General features: G+C 43.3%; 1 protein-coding gene across 3 annotated transcripts in view; it reads left to right on the top strand.

Moving 5' to 3' along the window:
- The window catches only part of LOC129836223 (VPS10 domain-containing receptor SorCS1-like), a 142,987-nt gene that overhangs the window by 117,009 nt on the left and 11,553 nt on the right, over nucleotides 1-14,425 (top strand). For all 3 annotated transcript variants that reach the window (XM_055902096.1, XM_055902105.1, XM_055902114.1), the window contains exons 13-22: nucleotides 245-336; nucleotides 1,033-1,140; nucleotides 3,231-3,348; nucleotides 5,368-5,501; nucleotides 6,812-6,925; nucleotides 7,673-7,844; nucleotides 8,124-8,310; nucleotides 9,444-9,577; nucleotides 10,129-10,252; nucleotides 10,524-10,636. In XM_055902096.1, coding sequence (XP_055758071.1) covers nucleotides 245-336; nucleotides 1,033-1,140; nucleotides 3,231-3,348; nucleotides 5,368-5,501; nucleotides 6,812-6,925; nucleotides 7,673-7,844; nucleotides 8,124-8,310; nucleotides 9,444-9,577; nucleotides 10,129-10,252; nucleotides 10,524-10,636 — 1,296 coding nt within the window. The remainder of the gene's footprint in view (nucleotides 1-244; nucleotides 337-1,032; nucleotides 1,141-3,230; nucleotides 3,349-5,367; nucleotides 5,502-6,811; nucleotides 6,926-7,672; nucleotides 7,845-8,123; nucleotides 8,311-9,443; nucleotides 9,578-10,128; nucleotides 10,253-10,523; nucleotides 10,637-14,425) is intronic.

Here is a 14,425-nt window from a genome sequence, read left to right as displayed (position 1 = left end):
AAGAGGGGCATACGGGGGAGGGGTGTCTGATGTATTATCATCATGCTGATTTGAGCCATAACTCATTTCAGGTTTGTGTGTAGTGGGTGTGTGTGTATGTGTTTGCATGCCTGTGTGTGTGTACTTTCATTCATTAGGTTGCTCTTTCATCAACATTAAAGTCCACTACTTAAACAAAAATGTCTTGGTAATCAATAACGCTAGTAAATTAATGAGTTTATACTTTATACCTTTTGTCTTTCAGATCTTTGATGAGGAGTACAGTGTTCTCTACCTGGACCAAGGAGGGGCCCTGGTGGCTATAAGACACACTCCACTCCCCATCCGACACCTATGGTGAATCTCTATTAGAGAAATAGAATTTGGCATGGTTTGCATCGTCTCTCTCTCTCTCTCTCTCTCGCTCTCTCGCTCTCTCGCTCTCTCGCTCTCTCTCTCTCTCTCTCTGGAAGACTCAATCCTCACGTTCCCATAAGCCTGATAGTGTAATGAGTATGTCTAAGAACATAGGAAGTTATTAGTGTAATTCCAAACCAGTAGGCCGTGAGATATTCGCCTCCTTTGACGATTGCCATTCAATTTCACCTTTCCCTGTTCGTTACGTGATGTAAGCCTTGCCTTTCAGTGCCTTTAGAATGCAGTGCTCATATCCTGTGTTATGGTGGAATAATTTAAATTCAGTTTGTATTAGTTTGATGAGACACTGGGGAAGATTTGTGTTTTCTCCTGTAGAGATGCATATAATACTGTAATATTGTACACTGTAATATGTTCTGGTATGTGTTATTATTATATTGCTATGGTTTCCACCATAAAGATACAGCAGAAAATACTATAATACTGTTAAATACACGAATGGAGTTCTCATTCTATTGCTATGGTCTCTCCCATAGAGATACAGAACAAAATACCATAATACTGTTAAATACACGAATGGAGTTCTCATTCTATTGCTATGGTCTCTCCCATAGAGATACAGAACAAAATACTCTAATACTGTTAAATACATTATTTCTATGGTTCCTCTCACAGGATGAGTTTCGACGAGGGGAGACAGTGGAATAAATACAGTTTCACCATGTCGCCTCTGTTTGTGGACGGATTACTAGGGGAGCCGGGGGAGGAGACTCTCATCATGACGTAAGTCAACTTTATTTACCCAATTTTGAATGAGAGGGAGACCGGTAATGGGAATCTCCGAGCCGAAAAGGGGTGGATGCAGGATTCAAACGTTGGCCCAGAAGTGTACTGTATTGTCACGTTCTGACCATAGTTCTTTTGTATTTTCTTTGTATTAGTGTGGTCAGGGCGTGAGTTGGGTGGGTTATCTATGTTTTGTGTTTCTATGTTAGGTTTGTCGTTTGGCCTGATATGGTTCTCAATCAGAGGCAGGTGTTTGTCATTGTCTCTGATTGGGAACCATATTTAGGTAGCCTGTTTTGTCTTTTGGTTTGTGGGTGTTTGTCTTCCGTGTCAGTGTTTGTCGCCACACATGTTTCGTTTGTTCACTTCGTTTATTGTTTTGTTCCAGTGTTCAGTTTTGTTTATTAAAAAGACATGAACACTTACCACGCCGCACCTTGGTCCGATCCTTCTACCACCACAGACGATCGTTACATGTATGTTGTCCGTATAGACTGCAGCGCTACCACTACACCACACAGTAAAATGAAATCCCATCTGATTGCAGATCAACAGTATGTTTGATATGTTAACATAGTGAATTGAGATTGAATGAACCGTAACCGTGTTAGATGTGTTGACGTTGTGTGCGAGGGTGGGAGTTTGCTCGTATCCAAACCCCTGGTAGTAACGGCAGCGCTCACTGCTCATTTTCCCTAACATGAATGGAATAGATCCCTCTCAAGGTTTAGCCTCACATCAAAACCATCTGTCTCGGGATTATGGTCACAGAGACATCAGTGGTGTCGGGAGACCGGCGACAGCAGAGCACTCCGTTTGAAGAACACGAGGAACATCATCAAAAATAAAATAGACTCTGTCTGAAGGACCGAAGAGGAAAGAACGACTCTACAACTTCTTTCTGCATTATGTAGCAACATTGACTCAATAGTTTTAAGAAACACGGCATATTAAGTTTTTCGTCTTTCGTTCTAGAATGACCCACTTAGCTATACTACATGAGATGATACTGCTCGCATTGCACTTTTTGGTGTAAAACTTTGACGGCTGCTGCAAAAGGTTTCCCGTAGCCCTTACATCAGTGTTTTCTAACACCTGTCATCACCGTAACTGAGTGACGGACAGACAGTTGACTTTGTAGTCGGGCACGGCAACAGAAGGATAGGCCACAGCTGCTGAGTCTGGGTGGGGGAAGGACAGAAGTGGGACGAGAGAGAGATGAGGGGAGAGACAGACAGATGACGGGAGGGAAGGAAAGAAAGAGAGAGCAGGGAAGATGGAAGGAATTTATAGGATCAATGATTTTCTCTCTGTAGGCCCAGAGTGCTATACACTTCTCTGAACCAGCTGAGACAGGCATGACTGTGGGATATGATACTGTTAGGAGATTGTTGACAGCCTAGTACAGCTGTTCTGCATCTCTGTGTATGGACACCTCATTATTTATCATTTTCTTATCAATTAATAATGATTTTACAGTTAGTGAGAGTTATGGACCAGCGCCTCAGTCCATTAATTGATGGATTGATTGTGATAAATGTGTTTGGTTAGCAGAGAGGAGGTCAATTCCAGTTAAACTCCCACCCAATTTTCTCTGAGAAGGAATGTTTTCTGAGACTTGTGAATGCTGTGGTGTCATAACCATGAATTTCGGCTGACACTTTTGTTGAATCTGAGGGAAATACACATATTTAAGACATATCTCGTCTTGTAAAGTGATTCATTTGGATTCCATAGTATACATTCCATTAGTTGCCAAATGCCATTTCTCTGAAGCTTTTAGTAACAACTGTCCTGTTCGTCCAAGTCCAAGAAAGAAAATATGTTGACTTCACACTTTTACATTCCTCTAGCCAACTACTCCTAAGTATATTTTATTCAGCTCAGAAGTCTCTTGTCTTGACTGACGCCTCGGTCTGACAACTGAGGGACTTCCTATTATGGGTGCCGGACCCGACACTCCTTAGTTTGACTAGAGTTTTTCCCTCTGCCGCCACCTGTCCTTATAACCAGACTGTTTGCTAACTGACAACCAGATACCAGTGTACCTTTTCTGCTGCAGCTGTAAGGGTCTTTGCTGTTTGCAGGATCTTTGGCCACGTCAGTCACCGGTCCGAGTGGCAGCTGGTCAAGATTGACTTCAGGTCCATCTTCAACCGGAGATGTACAGAGGGGGATTACCAGACATGGCACCTACACAACCGGGTAATGGCACCTACATAACTCTGTCTGCAGAAGAACTGGCTTCACAGGCCTACCTCAGCCTGGTCATTTCAGCCTTGGATAGCTCCTGACATGTAGAACACTAACAACCCAACTCTGTGCTTTATGAGCAAACAACTTCCATTGCAAGAAGTTGTGAGCACTTTATATCTTGCACTTATCTCTATTTTGAAGTGTCACCCAAACTTTTAAGATGGGGATAAAACTTGTAACTTACTCTGACTTCTTCAAAAAGATGTCTAACGTCAGGAAAATGTTATCACGTTAGAGCTGCAATATGTAACTTTTTGGGCGACCCGACCAAATTCTGTCATTCTCATTGAAAGCAATTCTAAGAAGTGGTAGATCTGTTCTGTGTGTCCTACTTCTATGCTTCCTGTTCATAAGTTTTGTTTTTGAGTCTCACAATTTTGTACACCAGCTTCAAACAGTTTTGGTTACAGAAAATAGATTTCACAGTGGTTTAGATATTACAATGATTCTCTGCACTATACTTGTCACACACTGAAATTAGGCAAACTATTAGAATTTTAGCAACCAGGAAACAGCGGAGCAATTTCTGCATAATGCGTCTTTAACCTGCTACATGCATTCTTTTGTCACTTAGCAGACTCTCTTATCCAGGTTAAGTGCCTTGCTCAAACTCGGTAGATTTCTTTTCACCTAGTCGCCTCGGGGATTCGAACCAGCGCCCTCTTGGTTACTGGCTCAGCGCACTTAACCGCTAGGCTACATGCTGCCCCAACTGCTACTATGTGTTTTCTGGGGCCATTCCCACAAACCTCCATCTCTTATCATTTACTTGACAGAGAGGTCTAGATAGACCGAGACCCTTGATAGAGTGAATAACAGTTTTGGCATGCAGTGTACTTGCTTGATCACTACCTTACCTCCACCCTCTGCTTTGCGTTGAGCTCTTGAGTGTGCGCTGGACAGGTGCCGGGCGTTCGTCTCCCTCAGGCCCAAAAGCACTTAGGCATAGTCCCTCTAATTCTTGCTGATGTATATGCATGTCTCTACAACTCTCTTTATAAATCACTGCATACGTTTGAGCCAGAGCGAATGCTCCACCTCAAGCCTAGACAGACCCAGAGTGAAACATAAGGATGAGACGGAGAGTGCTTCTTTATTCTGACCAAGCTACCATAATTGACTCAGACAGCTATATGATTGGGCTGGCCCTAACGATCAAAACATATAGCCATGGAAGTGGACAACAGTCCAATTCAATTATTGAGGTAAACATTGAAGAACAGATTGGGAACTGGCCCAAAGGAAAGGCTGTGGTGTGTGTTTTTTTTTTTTTAAAGCAACAGTCTGTGTCAGGGTAAGGTGTTGAAATAGCAGATTGTGTCCAAATGGCCTTAAAGCCACAATCAGGCCATTTGTGTTATCACGTTGAGAGAGAGCGAACTAACTCTAACTCTGAGGGGTATACTCCTCTAGCCTCCTGTTAAACCACCTGACTCCACATTCAGTGTATTTGCTGTCATAGTCCAAATTCATATGTATGTAATCTACGTAGGTATCACTATTTGAAACGAGAGAGACACCAACTCTGCCTCTGAATGGTACACTCCTCTAGCCTCCTGTTAAACCACCTGACTCTACGAGAGAGAATAGCAGAACTACTGTTTTACCCCTAAAAAAAACACATTTTGATTCATCCAGCACGGCCCTATGTACCAAAACGAAAAATCTACATGTTTTTCCGAAACTAAGTCAAGCGAGCTGTAACAGCTTGGGTCTAGGATACATGAGAGAGAGAAGTGTTTTTAAGTTTAGCATCGCTTACCGCTAGCACACCACACAACATGAGCCTCAGTGGGCAGCGATGCAAAATAAGCGATGAAAAAGCAACGGCATGCCTTTTCACACACAGTATGATACAGGCATGGTTCACCGCACCGCAGTAAATTATGTATGGCGATGGGGTGAAATGTAACAAAAGCAACCCTTTTTCTCCCAAATACATTTTAAACCCGGAAAATATATCCACAGGGCGAGCCGTGCATCATGGGAGTGAAAAGAATCTACAGGAAGTTGAAGCCCATAGCCAGGTGCGTTATGGGTAAGACATACTCGGTCACGATGACCTCGGCGCCCTGCGACTGCACAGAGGCCGACTTTGAGTGGTGAGTAGACAGATGGGTCCCGCTTCACATTAAGGATCCCTAAATTATGCAGAAGTAGGTACAGTGTAAATACAATGTAAGTAAACTGGCACACAATACACATGGTAAACATTACACAAGTTAACGGTTTACTTGAATGGAATAGTACTGGAATAGATCAACTAACCGGAACTGGCTGATGGTACATGAGGAGAGACTCCAACACACTACTCGACCACAAACACATCTAGCGTTACAACTTCTGCCTAAGCCGCCCTATCAATATACCACTGGCATATGGAGTGGAGGATGAAAAGATAAGGGATCACCGTCATGGTGAAGCTCACTCCAGATTAGAATTGCAGAGACTTAGCTTCTGGGTTCTCTTGGAGGCTTCCCCGGCTAAGTGGAATGCAGTCAACTGCACCACTCCAAGCTGTGTGTGTGTCGAAGAATGAAGGAAAAAGCGCAGAGAGAGAGGAGGGTTGACAGGATCCAAGTTTGCATGGGGATAGGAAGTGGGATAGGGAAGTGTGTGTGTGTGTTTCTCCTTGAATGTCACCATACGTTTAAGAAACCAACTCTGTCACTGCTTGTGTGGTTTTCAGCTCTTGCCAGTGACTCTGTTCATCAACGACGCATTTCCAAAGCATATTTGCTACAAACTTCACAATCCATTTCTTTTAATTATCTATCAGTATTATTAATGTTGCTTTTGTTAATTCCCAAATCCATGGGCCCCTTGAGTGAGGCGGTGAACTTGGAATGAGTTTTAGTAAGAGACAATTAATCATCGGGCTTAATAGTGTTCATTAACTATCACAACACTTCTGCATCTCTGTGCATGTCGGCCTAATTGGGCCAATTTGTTCCTATCATTTTGAGGACGCGCGTGCTGGCAACGTTGCCTTTTAATTATAGGACAAACAAACCAGAGACCTGTTTAAAAAAATGTACAAATAAAATAGAGTTTTTGTCAAATCAGTTTGTTTGAGATGTGTTTTCAGGCCCCAGTGCAGAGTCCCACCCCAAACCCTCAAAGACAATTCCTCTGTCACATAAATCAAATGTATCAAAACAAACTTTGTAGAATTTCACTTGACTGTGTTAATGCTATTATTGTAGCATAAACAACTTTGGCTGGGTTTGAAAAACTGAAAATACAATCATATTATTACAACATTTCTGTAAAATCAATAAGTGCCAGTGAAATTCTTCAATTATTTTCACTCCAGGGTCACCACTATGAGTCAGGAATTGAATCACTTATAAAAGTTTACTGCGTAGCATTTCACTCGACTGTTTATTTTGGTATGATCCAAACATTACAGTGACTATGGCTACGAGAGGCGAAGTGACGGCAAGTGCACCCCCGCCTTTTGGTTCCTCCCATCGTCCATGTCTAGAAGCTGTACCACAGGGACTACTTTCATCAACAGCACTGGGTAAGCAGATATTCCCCAGGACTCTCATTAGCCTCTTACAGATGTTGGATCTTAATTTGATCACCCAGTTGAAGGAGAACTTTCCTACAATGCAGGAAATGTACAATTTGTAGTTTATTTGAGGTTTAAAAAGGCTTCTGAAGTTTATCATTTTCCCTTACAAAAAAATTATCAAACCTTACAAAAATGTTCAGTAGCCCTTTCTTGCCATCAATGACCAAAGTAGCTGTTTTTGGTGGAATTTTTCATAAAAACATCTAAAATCCAGTGTTTCTATGTCAAACAGTTTTGGTATAGTTCAGTCTCCTGTGATGTGTATATAAAGAGTAATTTTGGGATGAAAATTAAAAATTGAATACATTTCAACTCTATATCTGACATGTGTACATGTGTCTTCTTTTTTAAGCCCATAACCACGTGTGTGAGTTGTATACTCTTTTTTTCAAAGTAGATTTGTTTAAGACTACCAAGAATCACACCGTGTGACCCTGATTTAGCCTACTGCAGTAAAAGGTTATTTTCTGCCTCAAATTAAGTTCCTACATCTGTATGTACACTCATTCACTATTTAATTAAAACTGACCGCGAAGGTACACTTGGAATAAGGATATTTCAAATGACAGGACTTTATTGTAAGAGAATGTGTTCTCAATAGCCAACCTGCCAACCTGCTAAGGTCGTCCTTCTCTATGCTCATGTATCCATCAGCAAAGCCTCTAACCGCAGTTGTGACCTATGTACATTCAGCTACAGGAAGGTTGTGTCCAATAACTGCACAGCGGGCGTGATAGCAGAGTACACGGCCAGGAGGCAGCACTGTCCTACCCAGGCCCCCAAAGGCCTGCACCTCGTCACCAGTGAAGGAAAGCTGACAGCTACGCTGGGCACCAATGTCACCTTCCTGGTGTTTCTTGAAGAGGTGAGTGTTTTTTTCCTAAGGAGCAAAACAGTAACTGGCTCCCTGTTCATTCAGACCGGGCGCTGACTTTAACTCAGTATTGTCAAACGTATGTCAACTCTCCACTTCTGTAATAGCAACAAAATACTCTCTATTATATTACTATGCCATTTCATCTTCATATAAAGTCTTAGCTAATAACATGTTCATGGAAATGTTATTTCAAACATACCGACAGTAGCTACTGTAAGAATAGCGTTCTCTTTCTTCGATCGTTGATGACTGTTACCTCCTGTATAGGGCGACGGAGCCAGGACCAGCATCATGGTGGACTTCGGGGACGGTCACGCTCTGACCTACTCCAACGTGAGCTCCATAGAGGATGGGGTCAAGCACGTCTACAAGGCTGTGGGGATCTACCGTGTGACCGCTACAGGAGAGAACAGCCTGGGGTCGGAGAGCGTGGTGCTGTACCTCCACGTCACATGTGAGTCTGTCTCTCTCACTGTGGGTTCACCAAGTCATGGTCTTCCACCGCCATACTTCATGGTTGGTCTTCAACCTTTAACATGTGAGTGTAGTTTTATCTCTTCCCGTACCTTACCTTATGTCAGTGTAGCCCGTAATCTACAGACATATGAGTGAGGTAGTTATACAATTCTGACACACAAAATTGTTCCTTTGCAGACTTTTACTTGCGTAGAACAGTGTTTCCCAACCCTGGTCCTCGAGTACCCCCAACAGTACACATTTGTATTGTAGTCCTGGACAAGCACACCTCATTCAACTCATTGAGGGCTTGATGATTAGTTGACAAGTTGAATCAGCTGTGCTTGTCCAAGGTTACAATAAAAATATATACTGTTTGGGGTACCTCGAGGACCAGGTTTGGGAAACACTGGCATAGAACGTTATATTTGTTATCTGTTTGTGTAATATGCATGTCATGGTCCGACATCAGTGGAGATGAAGGTAGCTTAAATCCATTACAATTCCAGTCAAGCCGAAGCCCTTTTCTCTATATAATGCCCCTTCAGGGTACCCCCACTCTAACTCTAACATGCAAGTCATTCCCGTCTTCTCTGTGATGATGGGGCTGACCACCACTGGTGGTTTCATGGGTGACAGATGTAACGTAGTTGACTTATTGATCAGGGAGCTGTGGGACCTTGCAATCTGTCGATCTTGATGTGCCAGCCGTTACAAATGGGACCAGCCAGGACCCAGGAGTGCCAGGGATGAAAAATAACACACAGATGGCGACCACAACGTCCCAGAATGGACCAGATCCTCTGAATGCAGCTCACTTTTTTTTTAATGTGCCTTCAATTCATAAGGGGCCCATAGACGGATACTCTGAAGATTCCTGCTTACCTTTATTTAATTTGAGGCCAGAAAACTTTAAGGAGTCAATCGGTTCACTGTAATATGTATTTTGTGTGCCTTCATTTCATATCATAAGGGGCTACAAACTTACTTTGTGGATTCAGTCAGTTCACTGTGATGCATTTTTAGGGCAGATCATTTTGAATGCACCTTTATCCATTTCATTAGAGGCCCCAAAACATTGTGGAGTCAGTCTCAGTGGGTTCACTGTCGTGTATTTTTGTGACTGAGTAGGTCAGCTGGAGTATATCCATCTCTCCGCTCCCTTTGTGGCGGTGAAGAGTAAGGAAGTCAACCTCACCGCTGTGCTGTGGCCTAGCCAAGTGGGAACAGTCACCTACATCTGGTGGTTCGGAAATAACACTGAGGTAAGATAAGATACTTCAATACTGCTGGGACTTGTAGTTTTATTGTATGCTCATCCTTCACACTGTAAGATAAAGTGACGTGAAGAAGGATTTGTGCCAGATTTACAAATTAGAGCAGTATTTGTCTGACTTAATTCAGAATTTGTTTTTTTTTGGTTGGGCAATGAGTTTAGCTACTAATGCAGCTGCTAGCTACTCTAGTACATGAGGAAATTATCCAGAATTAGCATGTCAGAGCCATTTTAAGAACAAATGGAGATCCAAGTAACGACAGAGAGAAATGCTGGTGTCTCATGGAACTCTCCCCGGACAGTTCTATGTAGCACAGCTGCGATCATGGTTCCTTGGGGGGCGATGTGGGTTGTGTTTATGTCTGTGGCTGCCTGCCTGCCTCCCGGCTGACACCTCTGTAGTGTAAATAGTGCCTGTGTGAGATGTTAACAAGGTTGATAAGGGCCTCCCATGGGAACCTCCTTGCTCTCTCGCTCTTCCCTTTTCTCGCTCGCTCCCTCTCTCTCTTTCTTTCTCTCTCTTTTTCTTTCTCTTTGCAGCCGATAATCACCCTGGAAGGGAGCGTGGCGTGCACGTTCTCCCGGGAAGGCGTCAACACTGTCACCGTGCAGGTGTCCGCTGGGAACGCCATCCTGCAGGACCGGAAAACCATCGCTGTCCACGGTGAGCAGTGAGCTGTTCTTTTGTTTGTTTTGTATTGTAAACAGCCAGACAGCCATGTATACTGCTAGAGGTTGGTTTCTAGGTGACTTTGTAGATTTTAATGCACTGGAGGTTGGCTAGTAAGTATGATTTTAAAGTAGCTATTTAGAAGTAGTTTAAAAGTAATTGTTAACTACTCATTCATTTGACACATTCATTATTTCAGACAATAGGGCAGAAATAGAAAAGCATCGTCATCAGCTGATCGTCATATAGTTGTTTCTCTGTGCAGAATATTTCAGGTCACATCTACTAGCCTTCTCATCTAACCTGGACGACCACAACCCCGACGTGGCCGAATGGAGACTGGACGTCAGCAGAGTCATCAAGAACTCCATGGTCAAAGTGAGTGATCCTTGTATCTAACTGTATGTTACATACGTACACTCACACACACAGAGTATATACCGAGCAGAAATATAAACGCAACATGCAACAATTTCAACGATTTTACTGAGTTACAGTTCATATAAGGAAATCAGTTAATTCAAATTAATTCATTAGACCCTATTCTATGGATTTCACATGACTAGGCAGCGGCACAGCCATGGGTGGGACTGGGAGGGCGTAGGCCCACCCACTTGGGAGCCAGGCCCAGCCAATCACCAATACCCCCCCCCCACCACCTCAAACGATGCCGCAGGTAAAGAAGCCAGGTGTGGTAGTCCTGGGCTGTCGTGGTTACATGTGGTCTACGTGAGGCCAGTTGGACGTACTGCCAAAATCTCTAATGGAGGCAGCTTCTGGTAGAGATATGAAAATTATCTGGCAACAGCTCTGGTGGACTTTCCTGCAGTCAGCATGCCAATTGCACACCTGTCAGGTGGATTGATTATTGTGGCAAGGAGCACTAACAGGGATGTAAACAAATGTGTACACAACATTTGAGAGAAATAAGCTTTTTGTGCATATGGAAAATGTCTGGGATTTTTTTTTTTCAGCTCATGAAACGCTTTGTTTATCAACTTCTTTAGCGTTTATATTTTGTTTCAGTGTTTTTAGTCTGTGGTCCACTTTACAATACATTCCCTGTGACCTCAGGTCGTGACTGAGATGAATCCACATTTTATGATAACTGGCAAGGGAAAATTACTTCAAGTAAATTCTAAATTGCTGTTGCACTCCCTTCCTTGTCACATTGAACTATGGAATTGCTGGTCGCCTGTGAGTTCAGGGTCGTATTTGTGGAGGCCATACATGTACAAATAAATCTCACTGAATGTCTGATTGTCATGGTTTAGTGAATTTAGACCCAGCTGGACTGTAGCTCTGAATTTAATCAACCGTCAGTGTGAGGGACATGCACTGCATGAACAAACGTATGTGGACACCTTCTCTCTGAACGTCACATTCCAAAATCATGGGGATTAATGTGGAGTTTGTCCCCCCTTTGCTGCCATAACAGCCTCCACTCTTCTGGGAAGGCTATCCACTAGATGTAGGAACATTGCTGCGGGGACTTGCTTCCATTCAGCCACAAGAGTATTAGTGAGGTCTATGGTGGAAATTCTAACCAAGTGAGAGAGACTTTGTCATTTCTTCAAACAATCATCTTTATTTAATATCAATTAATTATTTCAATAATGAAGCTGGTTGACCCCACACTCTTGATCGTTGGACCGAGAGCTCAACAATACTTTTAAAAAACAGAGGCACCATATAGCAGACCTAAAAATGCTTAGTCATTGCTGGATTAGGACAAATAGGGGTTTGCTCTACTCCGTCCAGGCTATCTCAGGTCACCCTATGTCCTTGAGTAAACTCACAGACCAGCTGCAGGGAGCTAGAGGAGAACCATCTCTTTACAAAAGCACAGCATTAGTAGTTATGAAAATCTCTTACTATTTGTTAAGCATATAATTGTTAACTATTAATATTAAAACAAAGCAAGTAAATACGTAATTTTTCTCTCACAGGTCGGGCACTGATGTTGGCCTGGCTCACAGTCGGCGTTCCAATTCATCCCAAAGGTGTTCGACGTGGTTGAGGTCAGGGCTCTGTGCAGGCCAGTCAAGTTCTTTCACATCGACAAACCATTTCTATATGGACCTCGCTTTGTGCACGTGGGCATTGTCATGCTGAAACAGGAAAAGGCCTTCCCCAAACTGTTGCCACAAAGTTGGAAGCACAGAATCGTCTAGAATGTCATTATATGGTCTAGCATTACGTTTTCTCTTCTCTGGAACTAAGGGGCCTAGCCCGAACCATGAAAAACAGCCCTGGACCATTATTCCTCCTCCACCAAACTTTAGAGTTGGCACTATGCATTGGGGCACGTAGCATTCTCCTGGCATCCACCAAACCCGGAGTCGTCTGTCGGATTGCCAGATGGTGAAGTGTGATTCATCACTCCAGAGAAAGCTTCTCCACTGTGTTGGGACAGTAACCGAGTCCAATGGCAGCAAGCTTTACACCACTCCAGCCGACGCTTGGCATTGCGAATGGTGATCTTAGGCTTGTGTGCGGCTGCTCGGCCATGGAAACCCATTTCACGAAGCTCCTGACAAACAGTTCTTGTGCTGACGTTGCTTCCAGAGGCAGTTTTGAACTCGGTAGTGAGCTACGTGCTTCAGCACTCGCCGGTCCTGTTCTGTGAGCTTGTGTGGCCTACCACTTCGCGGCTGAGTCGTTGTTGCTCCAAGATGTTTCCACTTAACAATAACAGCACTTACAGTTGACCGGGGCAGCTCTAGCAGGGCAGAAATTTGACGAACTGACTTGTAGGAAAGGTGGGATCCTTTGACGGTGCCACGTTGAAAGTCACTGAGCGCTTCAGAAAGGCTGTTCTACTGCCATTGCTTGTTTATGGAGATTGCATTGCTGTATGCTCAATTTTATACACCTGTCAGCAACAAGTGTGGCTGAAATAGCCTAGTCCACTAATTTGAAGGGGTGTCCACATACTTTTTTATATACAGTTGAAGTCGGAAGTTTACATAAACCTTAGCCAAATACATTTAAACTCAGTTTTTCACAATTCCTGACATTTAATCCTAGTAAAAAAAGTCCCTGTCTTAGGTCAGTTAGGATCACCACTTGATTTTAAGAATGTGAAATGTCAGAATAATAGTAGAGATTTATTTCAGCTTTTATTTCTTTAATCACATTCCCAGTAGGTCAGAAGTTTATATACACTCAATTAGTATTTGGTAGCATTGCCTTTAAGTTCTTTAACTTGGGTCTAACGTTTCGGGTAGCCTTCCATAAGCTTCCCACAATAAATTGGGTGAATTTTGGCCCATTGCTCCTGACAGAGCTGGTGTAATGGAGTCAGGTTTGTAGGCCTCCTTGCTCACACACGCCTTTTCAGTTCTGCCCACAAATGTTCTATAGGATTGAGGTCAGGGCTTTGTGATGGCCACTCCAATACCTTGACTTTGTTGTCCTTAAGCCATTTTCCACAACTTTGGAAGTATGCTTGGAGTCATTGTCCATTTGGAAGGCCCATTTGCGACCAAGCTTTAACCCCCTGACTGATGTCTTGAGATGTTGCTTCAATCTATCCACATAACTTTCCTGCTTCATGATGCCATCTATTTTGTGAAGTGCACCAGCAAAGCACCCCCACAACATGATGCTGCCACCCCTGTGCTTCACGGTTGGGATGGTGTTCTTCGGCTTGCAAGTCTCCCCTTTTTTCCTCCAAACATAACGACGGTCATTATGGCCAAACAGGTCTATTTTTGTTTCATCAGACCAGAGGAGCGGCCTCTGTTGTTCTGGGATTGATTTGCACTTTTCGCACAAAAAGACGTTCATCTCTAGGAGACAGAACACGTCTCCTTCCTGAGCGGTATGTCGGCTGCGTGGTCCCATGTTGTTTATACTTGCGTACTATTGTTTGTGCAGATGAACGTGGTACCTTTAGGCATTTTGGAAATTGCTCCAAAGGATGAACCAGACTTGCTCATTTCTTTTGATTTTCCCATGATGTCAAGCAAAGAGGCACTGAGTTTGCAGGTAGGCTGTGAAATACATCCACAGGTACACATCGAATTGACTCAAATTATGCCAATTAGCTTATCAGAAGCTTCTAAAGCCGTGACACCATTTTCTGGAATGTTCCAAGCTGTTTAAAGGCACAGTTAACTTAGTGTATGTAAACTTCTGACCCACTGGAATTGTGATACAGTG

The sequence above is a fragment of the Salvelinus fontinalis genome, chromosome 3, assembly GCF_029448725.1.
Source record: "Salvelinus fontinalis isolate EN_2023a chromosome 3, ASM2944872v1, whole genome shotgun sequence".
Taxonomy (NCBI): domain Eukaryota; kingdom Metazoa; phylum Chordata; class Actinopteri; order Salmoniformes; family Salmonidae; genus Salvelinus; species Salvelinus fontinalis.
The sequence above is the reverse complement of the archived record's forward strand: the minus strand, read 5'-3'. Positions and strand labels throughout refer to the sequence as shown.